The sequence below is a fragment of the Lygodium microphyllum genome, chromosome 11, assembly GCF_053477565.2.
Source record: "Lygodium microphyllum isolate KBCC chromosome 11, Lygodium_microphyllum_v1.1.10, whole genome shotgun sequence".
Taxonomy (NCBI): domain Eukaryota; kingdom Viridiplantae; phylum Streptophyta; class Polypodiopsida; order Schizaeales; family Lygodiaceae; genus Lygodium; species Lygodium microphyllum.
Genome location: NC_141145.1, coordinates 10,262,919 through 10,273,243, shown reverse-complemented (window position 1 = coordinate 10,273,243; position 10,325 = coordinate 10,262,919). Strand labels below are relative to the sequence as shown.

Sequence of the window (10,325 nt, the reverse complement as noted above, 5' to 3'; positions counted from 1 at the left end):
ATACACTCTCTCTTTTCTAGGAGTGTAACTCATTGGGAAGTAGGGCAAGAAGAAAAAGGGCAAAGCATGGGAAAGAAGACATGTGTGTTGATGCCTATGCCCATCCAACAATGCCATCCTGCAACTCCACGCCATCTTCTTTCTTCATATTTTTCATCTCTTTACCTCTCTGATTCTCAACAGGTTGTGGCGGCAAAACTACCATGGTAAAAACTAGGCAAAGAAAGGTTTCTAAACTTCTTATGAAGAGAGGAAGACAATGGCCAAGAGCTGTTCTTGATCGTGATGAGGGTTGGAGTGATAGTCCTCTAGATGTTACTCCTTCTAAAGCCAAGGATTCAACACCGAAGGTATTGTCTATCATATTTAGTGATGACGACGGTGAGCTGTCCACACCAACGATTTATTGTTCTATTCTTATGGATACAAATGATCCCAATACCAAGGGCTAGTTGAAGCAGATTGGTTTGCTTAATTTTGTTGAGTTGCCTTGGGATACTTGGGGTAACAATGTACATGCTCAACAATAGTTGTTGATGATCCAAGAGAGTGGCAAAATTGGTGGTCAATTGGAACTTACTTATTCTCTTATGGCTCAAGTATTCTCTCTTGAAATCAACGATAGACCAAAGCATTGGAGGTGTACCGATGAAGTCATGCAACAAGAATTTGGACTTGCTACTAGGGCCCGAAATCAATATGTCTTGAGACATGCTGACCCAAAAAGAAGATTCTTTATAAAGTAGTTTATGCAAAGGTTTTTGTTGTTCATTAAGGCAGATGTCATTATAAAGGATACATTCGGTATTTTATGGTATGTTGAAAATGTTGGAGTTCCTAATTGGCCTGGAACCTTGTATGATAAGCTGATGCAAGAAGTCCGTGTACCAACTATTTGGAAATAGCAACAAAAAATAGGATTGGATCTATGTTGGTGGCCTTGTATGCTTATTTCCAGGTTGTGTGCCCGACCATGCATCCATCTCTTTGGGAGTCTCCAAAAATGGATAAGGTTAGTGCATTTAAGAGGCAAAAATTGGTGGATGGCATACTTGTTGATCTCTATGACAAAGATTTCTCTCATGCTAATGCTTTGGTTGATACTAGAAATGATAAGGCAAAAGACTTGGTGGATCCTTTGTTCATGAATCTTTCCTCTCATGAAATCTCACATGTTAATGCTTTTGCAACTTCTATGCCTTTGGACATTTCAGAGTGGTTGAATGATGATGTAAAAAATGCAAATGTTCATGAATATGTAGTGATTATAGGGGTAAAGAAAAAGGTAAGATTCTCCAAGATCAAGATGGAGAATATGCCTATCCCTAAACATATTGATTCGTTGCAGCACGGTATTGGTTTTGCTTGATGACATGAAAGTGGTTTTAGATGCCTATGTCCCTCAAAATCTTGAGGAAGCTTGTTCTTTTATGATATGTTTACATCAGTTCATGACTGAAATGCATGCTAGTGGTGCAGTGAAGTTAGATGTAGTGCAATCTTTGCAAGAGCAAATGGTTTGCATGAAGACTAAAAGGGAGCAAATGCATATTGAGATGGAAAAGATGAGGGAATTGCATGATAATGAGGTGGGTGCTTTACGAAGGCAAATTGATGACTATGTTGATATGTTGGCTAAATGTAAATTGTCTTCGCTTGCTTTCAAGGAATGGACAGCTAATATGCAAGATAAATTCAATGGTGAACTTGATTTGTTGGCTAAGGAAAATGCTAAGCTAATAGAGTACTCTTGGATGCTCGTTTGCAATCTCTTCTAAAGGTTGAAAATAAACTCTTGACTGACATGGAGGTTGTTCTAGATGGGTCTGTTTTTATGTAGCAAGATTTGGCTTCAATGAGGGCTACATTGACTACTTTGATGCATGATCAGTGGGTATTGCTAATAGGATGTCACAGGTTATATCTTGGCCATATGCAGTTTTACAATAGTCATTTCTGCATGAAAATATGGAAGCATTTATTCATGAAAAGAGTGCTCTTAAGGAGAAAATTGATGAGATGTAGGTTAAGTATCATAGATTTGTGGCAATGGTTACTGCTTTGCAGAGTGTTAAGCAAATTGATCATGCTGAAAATTGGTCTTCTGATGTTGATGTTATCAAGGCTGATATTAATGATATATTGCATGATATTCATAACCAGGTGCAGATAAGGGAGCTTACCGTAGATAAGGTTCATGACATGGATGTTTTACCCCTTGGATCATCACATGAGCAGCATGACTGGGAGCAGTCTATTACGAACTGCCATGATGCTCATGAGCCTCCTAGTTCATGAATTACTTTGATGTACCAATGTCATATCTATTTCTTTGTTCATCCATCATATTTATTTCATACTTGATATGTATGCCTTTATGTCTTGTTTTGACTGTCTCTTGAGGGGATTATGCAACCATCCAAAAGGTTATAAGTATCCTACTGTGGAGAGGCTCTACTTATGGTTTTTCTTTGTGGCTTACTTCATGGTGCAAGGCTATGGGTAAGGCATACTTTTTCTAATTAGATATGTTAGGTTTTGGATAAGGCATTTTGACTTGAGGGATCATGCAAGGGTTCGTGTCATGGCTATGCCAGCCATCCATCGAGCTATGCTAGGTGTTAGCCATGGTCATGGTCTCACACTTTATGGATCATGTATTATACCCTTAGCATGGTTGGACCTTAGTTATGTTAGTCTTATGTGTGAGGCGATCTTTTTTTGTCTTATGAAGTTTAGTGCCTCATGAAGTGCAGTTTTGAGGCAGTTAGAAAACATGACTTGATGAGGCATTTCTATGCGTTATTTTTGTGAATTTGATCATCCTGGATGTCTATGCTTGATGTATGATGGATTTATCTGGATATATTGAGGATCTAGCAATTGGGGCCATCATCTATTGTGTCTTTATCTTATTTGCAACATGTTCTCTGTGATTTACTTCTTATTCTCTTATCTGTAGTGTTGAAGTTAGTGTTTCTATATCCCTATGTGGTTAGTTCTGAGTTTCTATGAGTTTTGGTTATGAGATTTGGGATTTATCCCATGAAGCATTCTCTGTCGTGTTATGTATTCTACATAGATATAGCAGCAACACTTAGTATATTTTTATCCAAAGTTCTTGCCTAATAGTAGGTGAGTGTCTTTCACATAAATACTTTATCTAATGTTCTTCAAAGATCTTTACTCATGTATGATGAAAGAATGTGCTACTTAGCTTTTTTGTTATTCTTTGTTGTTGTGGTAAAGATGAGGATGTTAAATTTTCAAAACAAAGGTTTCATGTTTGCTTTTTTAGGTGGCAGATTGTCTATCGTGCCTTGTATTGAGTTTCTTTCGAATGGATCTCTTATTATGTGCTATAAGGGACTCATAAACCCATTAAACATGCTTAATGCTCACATAAAGTGTATGATATGCACTACTACTAAATAAGTCATAAGGCCATCATAAGCCATAAGCTCATACCCCCTCTCTCACCTTCAAACTGCCAAAAATATTCTAAGAGAGCTCCTTATCACATATGGGTGTATTAGTTTCCTAATGGATATGCACATAGGGATGGTTGTCTCTTGCAATTGGATTTATTTTTCTCTCTCTCAAACACATGTAAAACTAAGGACTCTTATAGTGATGGAAGTGTTTTACAAAAGAGAGCATTCTCTCTCTCTCTCTCTCTTTTTGGTAGGATATGTTTGTATATGTTTTGATGTGTGTTTGTTGTGCAAAGCATGGCATCGTGTGGGTGTGAAAAAAGTTTTAAGCAAAAGTACACAAGGAGGACTCAAATATTTGGGAACAAAGAATGTCATATGCTCACAAAAATAATATCTATGTCTTAAACAACAAGAGAGCACAAGCATGCATAGGAGCATTGCCCTTTTCTTATTAGAATTCTTCCCCAATAAGTATGCTGGTTAACTCAAGTAATGAGGGGTAACGGTTGCGTAATCCTAAGAAGATCATCTTTGACTAGGTTAAGTAGCTCTAAAATGATCAATTTAGTGCTACCTTCATGGTAGATTGATGTGAGAACTTTAGGACCCCCCAAGATACTTTGTGAATTTTTCATCAGGACATTAGCAAAATTGTGGCATTGACCTAAAGACTAGCTTGTTTGTGTGACTGTTGGATTGCATACAAGATTAGCCCTATAATAATGTTCATCCTACCCTTCATTCTGAGGAGAGCTTGTTTCTAGTAGGTGAGCATTTCATGGAATCTAGCTCTCACAATCCACACTTGCAGCTTCCTCCATGGCTCATAACCTTCTTGGAGCTCCAAAATAGGCTAACAATGTTTCTTCTCCATGAGCCAAGTGAGGGAAATAGATCAAACCAAGGCTCACTTTTTAAAATCTATCCATAGTAGGAGCTCCTCATGGCCACTCTCTAAAGCATGAATGTAACTTTGCTAAAGAATGTTACTTTCTAGCTCTTCAAGATGGTTGCTTGCAAGGCATCGTTAGAAATGTTGACTTCATGCCTTTGCCAAAATCTATTTGCTTGTTAATTAGTTCTTGACTTAAAGCATTTCTAGGTGAGTGTTTAGTAAGACCAACACCACTCACTAGAATACATACAATAGAAATGCAAATCAACTCTTTGGAATGTTGGCAAATTAGTCTTCAAGCTAAGAAGTGTCTATTGAACTCGTCGAGTCTCTCTCTAATGATAGCCCAAACTTTGTATGAGCAACACCCACTTCAACCTAATCTAATGTGGTTGAATCCCATGAATTAGCTATTTACCAACCCCTTTCTTCTATATTTAAAGTTAGAGATTGGGATTTAGAGCACCTTTTGTCGAGTTAAGTGAAACGGACAATTGAGGAGAGCCATCTCCCTTAAAGGTTATCAACCCTTGCACAAATTTCAAGACCTCACTATCACAAGCATTAACTATCGAGTCTGAAATAACTAATTGTTGAAGGATAGAGTGGTCCTACTACTTGTAGTTAGGCCATTTGGTTTGAAATGCTAACACATTGATGCTTCATTGGTCCAATGTCCAAGTAGCATCACACTAGGTTGGTAACTTTCTAGACACTAAAATTGAGGGCCTTACAATCCGAATTAGGGATCCACAAACCAAAGGATTCAAAAGCCCTAGCAATGTTAATGTTTGTTTTGTTATGAGTTCAAAGATTAATCTTGCAGGAGCTTATGTCACATGTCGGAGCGTATGTCATATGTCTTGTCGATCTTAACCACTTTCTCCATATAGCTTCAAAATCCTTAGAAGTGTTTAGTGGTTAGCCTATGTCTCTTGTCTTGTTAAATTTAACCACTATTCCTAATAGTGTGCCCTTCTCTCTCTCTCTCTCTCTCTCTCTCTCTCTCAAACACAGATACAAGCTATGGCGGAGCCTCCTGCGAGCAAGAAGCCTTCATCGCTGCTCAAGGCCGCTCTGAACGCCCTGAGCCAAGGCAACTCTGCGGAGGCCATCAGCTGCTGTAAGCACGTCCTCAAGCAAGACCGCAGCAACTACGATGCCTTGGTCGTTCTCGGAAAGGCTCTCTTTCTCAACAAGCAGTACGACCAGGCAGAGCAATCGTACCGCCGTGCAGTCCCAATCAATGCATCTGGCATTAAAGCCTGGCAGGTCTCTCTCTCTCTCTCTCTCTCTCAAACAGACGACAGAATTTCCTGTTCATCTCAGTTTTCTGGTAACATAGCCATTCACCTTCAAACTAGAGCCCAAAAAGCAAAAGAATCACTTATTTTCATGCAATTCAGTGAAGTATCGGAATTTAATGCAACAGCCCTCTTATCTTCATTTAAATATCTGTTTTCAGTTGGCCGTGTCATTCAGGTCATCAGGCGTTTCAAGCATTTCAAGTTTCAGAGCCAGTGAAACACATTTCACGGTTACATTTGCCCCAACCCAAACAAACAAACAAACAACCAACCAACCAACAACAACACCCACCCAAAAACACCAAGTAACAAAAGAAAAAGAAAAATGAAGGAAGAGTGACTTTGCTGTCTACCAGTCCTTCAATCATGGTTTGAACACCTGGCAAAGTTGTAAATACCTGTTTCAAGACTGGCGCAGGTCATTAACTCACCTTTGTTGTCGCTTTCTCTCCTCAGCCTTTCTGCTTGAAGCCTGCGTGTCTAGTGCCATATACGCCTTTTTGTTTTTGCAAAGGCAGTATATACTCACTTCAAAACACTGCAAATCCAGCAATGCATGTTCCACCAATGTGTGAAAACAGTGGCAGCTACTCTTAACACACACACACACACACACACACACACACTCTCTCTCTCTCTCTCTCTCTCTCTCTCTCTCTCTCTCAAAACGGCCTGGCTAGATGGCCTGGGTTTGATACACTCACATGCTTTCCACATAAGCATGCATCTAGAGGCTCGGGAGGAGGCAGCACAGTGGACTACCTATTAGGGCCGCCTGCCCTGATCCCGGACATATAGGCCTTCACCATCTCACCACGCCCACTGGCGATAGCTGCAGACCATGCATACCTCCAATTTAGCATCGCATGTAATTACAAGCGGCAAAGTGAGCAGCCCTCAAAGATTCCCCAGATACCACTTCACCAGGACGACGGCAAGTGTCTACCCAGATCATCTGTACTAGAGCCTATAGGAGATGGACCCACACACACCCTTGGAGAAGTTCACGACACAACTGGCCAGGACCCTTCACACATTAGCCATTGCGTACTTCCCCCACACACGCCCCCACTCCACCCCTCCTAGCAAGAGTGCCGCGCGGAATAGCTGGTACGATGAGTAATGCAAGGAAATGCACCTCCACCTCCAACAAGGGGAAGCCGAAGGGACATACACACACCACCAAGCTCGCATAATCTTCCGTCGCCTAGTGCGGAGGAAGAAGTGGGCATACCTATCTAGGCTAAGAGCACGAGTTTCATCAGCTATTCCTGGGGCAAGACAGTAAGAAGGCATGGAAGGCGTTCCAAGCACCCTGAGTAGAGACACCCATTACCTCCCCACAGACATGGCATAGCTACGCCACCTCACTATACTACGTGCCAAGACAACCCCCCCTACCTCGGCCGCCAGAGGACAAGCCAAGTGCCTCCATCTTCTTCAGGACCAAAATGGTCCGTGATGCCATTGACAGACTCCAAAAAGGTTGGGCCCAAGACCACGCGGGACTAGTAGCAGAACACCTCTCATTCGCTAGAGATACAATTGCCCCCCTCTTAGCCCACCTATTCAACAGGGCACTACGTGAAGGCTTCCCAGCCAGATGGTCAGCTAATACAATAGTACCAATCCTAAAGGTTGGAGACCCCATGGTCCCCACAAACTATCGGACGGTCATGGTCGGCCATGTGTTGGCTAAGCTCTACGGATCCATCCTGGAGCATGAACTAAGCAAATGGGCGGAGACACAGGGGGACAAGCCGACTTTAGGAGAGGCTACTCTACACTTGACCACATCCTCACATTTCGAGCCATCATTGAAGAGAACAGGGCATAGGGAAAGCAGGTGTACTGTTGCTTTGTGGACTTCCGCAAGGCCTTTGATGCAGTTCCCCGAGCCAGACTCATGGAGAGACTACAGGCGCTCGAAGTCCTGACAGAGATGAGATGGGGAATTCTGGCTCTATATGAGTCTATCATTGGACGGGTTCGAGCACCGGGAGGGTTGTCAAAGGAGATTATTAGCACTATTGGGGTAAAGTAGAGATGCCCCCTCTCCCCCACCCTGCTCGGGCTCTACATTGACAAGATATCAGATTATGTGGACAGACTTGGAGGGGAGGGGTCCTGCCTGGGAGAGACACTGATACCCATGCTACTGTATGTAGATGATGTAGTTCTCCTCTCTAGCACGCCGGAGGGACTGTAGTGCCATTTAAACACATTACGGCCTTCTGTCAGAACAAGGACCTCACAGTGAACCTTAGGAAAACCAAGATCATGGTATTCAACACATCCACCCAATGGATCCACCGGTCAGTACCCCACTTCAAATACGGAGAGGATATAGTCGAGGTGGTCCAAAAATATGTTTACGTGGGAATCACATTCTTAGGGCCGAGATTTACCCTGAGGACAGTCGTGGCGGACAGATTGACACGCGGCTGTGCTGCCCTAGGATTCATGAAAAGCCAATGTGCACATGTACAATTTTAGGAACCTCGGACGAAGCTATGGCTCTTTGATACCTTGGTCACACAAGCACTTTTGTATGGGGTCCCGATATGGGGGTCTAGTCTCTACCATATACGGCGAACCACACAAGATCAGCCATTTCCTGAAGGGAAGGAGAGATACAAAGGATGGGATGGGAGTAGATGGAACGCCCCTTGGTGATGATGATCTCCCGGCTGATCAGGAGTAAACCATCAGTACCACATGAGACCGTGAGGGCAGAATTGGGAGCACCACCTATAGTGGCAGAGGCTCTATCCCAGATGGTGACTTTCCTACACAGGCTCTGGAGCCTACCACGACACAGATAGTCTTGCCTTGCACTAGAATCATCCAAACAACTCGCATTTCAAGGGGACACTGAATGCTGGTACGCTCATTCTCAGGCCTAGCTGCAGCTGCATGGGCTATACATGGACCACCTCCCGCCCTAACAATATAGTCTGGACTGCCCCCACCTAAAGATTAGTCGGGAGGAGCTGAACCGCGTCATCAGGGCGGATATTATTCAGCTATACACAGCCAGGACATGGGTGTTACCGGTCGAGGATCTAGGGAAGAAGATGGCCTTTTATCGAGATCACCTCCTACATCTCACACCTGACGGCTTCATTATACGCTGGAGGTACATGGATGTACACCTGTCCCATGGGGTTCGAAGTGCCATCGGGCAACTCCGTACGTCATCAACCAGCTACGGATCGAGACAGGCAGATACGGAGCAGACTCTCTCCCCCCAGAGGACAGGATCTGCCAACTTTGTCAGCTGGAGCCAGAGACAGGCTTCCACTGTGTCTTCAAGAGGGATTCGGGCCACTCCCAAACACTAGACTCCCCCGACCAGAAATGCCTCTGGCTCTTCCTCCTAGAGCTATGTTGACATAGAGACCACCTTTTTTAGGTCCGGGACCAAACAGCCGGGAACACACACCAACGCACCCTCCAAGAGTTCTATAGAACCTCGGCCACCCCCTCTATATCCAACGGACCAGTGGCCCCACCCCGAGGAGTCACCTTGGATAGAGCTACAGAGAGAGGTAGAGCTCGCCGCCCACACCCAGCAGGCCCACGCCCCCGCAGGAGACATCACCTACAGATACAACGGATACTATAGCACCACCAGGGAGCCATATCCCGCCGCTTCAGCCTCTCCAGGCTGGACAGGCCCATGCGGGACATCTTAAGATAAACACGCTCCATGAGCAGTTCCACACTGCACTTGAAGTGCATCTAGATTGTATCAGTATGTATACCATTTTGTACCTACTCACCTAGTTAACCATAACACTTGATAGTAGCTTTACTGGGACTTGGAAAACTTTTCGGACATTTTGTATGTAACCTTTTGGTCTCATAGGCCAACTTAGCCTTTTGTAGACGTTAATATAACTTTCTCTCTCTCTCTCTCTCTCTCTCTCTATAACAAAGATATGCCTAGGGAAGAGGGAACAGAATAAAGGAAGATTGAAGGCTGCATTTTTGGCCTTTGAGTCAGTTTTGCAAACTGAGGGAACTGTAGAAGTGGGAGGTGGTGAATCTTAAACAAATAACCACACTTAATTTTCAGTCCTACTATAGGTCCCTTGGTGACAGATGACTCTGAAGAAGACCATAAAAACCAGAGAAAGCAGTCGGGATGAATGAGCACGAGTGATCCTTTCACCTCCCAGCCTTGCCTAGTTCATTGCTGGCCAGACCCATCGTGATCCGATTGCCAGCCGTCAAACCTTGGTGAGTCCTACTATTCTTGGACTCTCTTTGGTTCTAGGCTCCCCTAAAACCCGTTCGGGCGCCCAAGAGCCCGAACGGTCATCCTCGTGCGTGTTCCCCTTGATTTACCTTAATGTGACATTAAATGTCACTTTAATGTCACATTCAATGTTTGTGATCTTAATGTCACGTTAAATATCACTTTAATGTCACATTAATGTCACATTTCCTTCCCCTTAAGAATCGGTTTCGTCCTCGAAAACGATACTTGGAAGGTCTAACTGTAAATTGGGAAACCTTTTCTTTAAAGTACTTACTCGCTCCTATGTTGAGTTTTCTTCTGAACAATCTTTCCACTTAACCAAACATTCTTGATAAATAGTATTCCTTGTTCGCCTATTACGAACATTTAATATTCTTTCTGGTTCATGTGGATTAGATTGGTCATTTAATAGCTCCTCA

At 43.3% G+C, this 10,325-nt stretch overlaps 1 protein-coding gene across 1 annotated transcript in view; it reads left to right on the top strand.

Annotated features, from left to right (window-relative positions):
• Positions 1-5,243: 5,243 nt before the first annotated feature.
• The window catches only part of LOC148028535 (Tetratricopeptide repeat (TPR)-like superfamily protein), a 191,204-nt gene continuing 186,122 nt past the window's right edge, over positions 5,244-10,325 (top strand). The window contains exon 1 of the mRNA XM_087688817.1: positions 5,244-5,604. Coding sequence (XP_087544943.1) covers positions 5,359-5,604 — 246 coding nt within the window. The 5' untranslated portion in view covers positions 5,244-5,358. The remainder of the gene's footprint in view (positions 5,605-10,325) is intronic.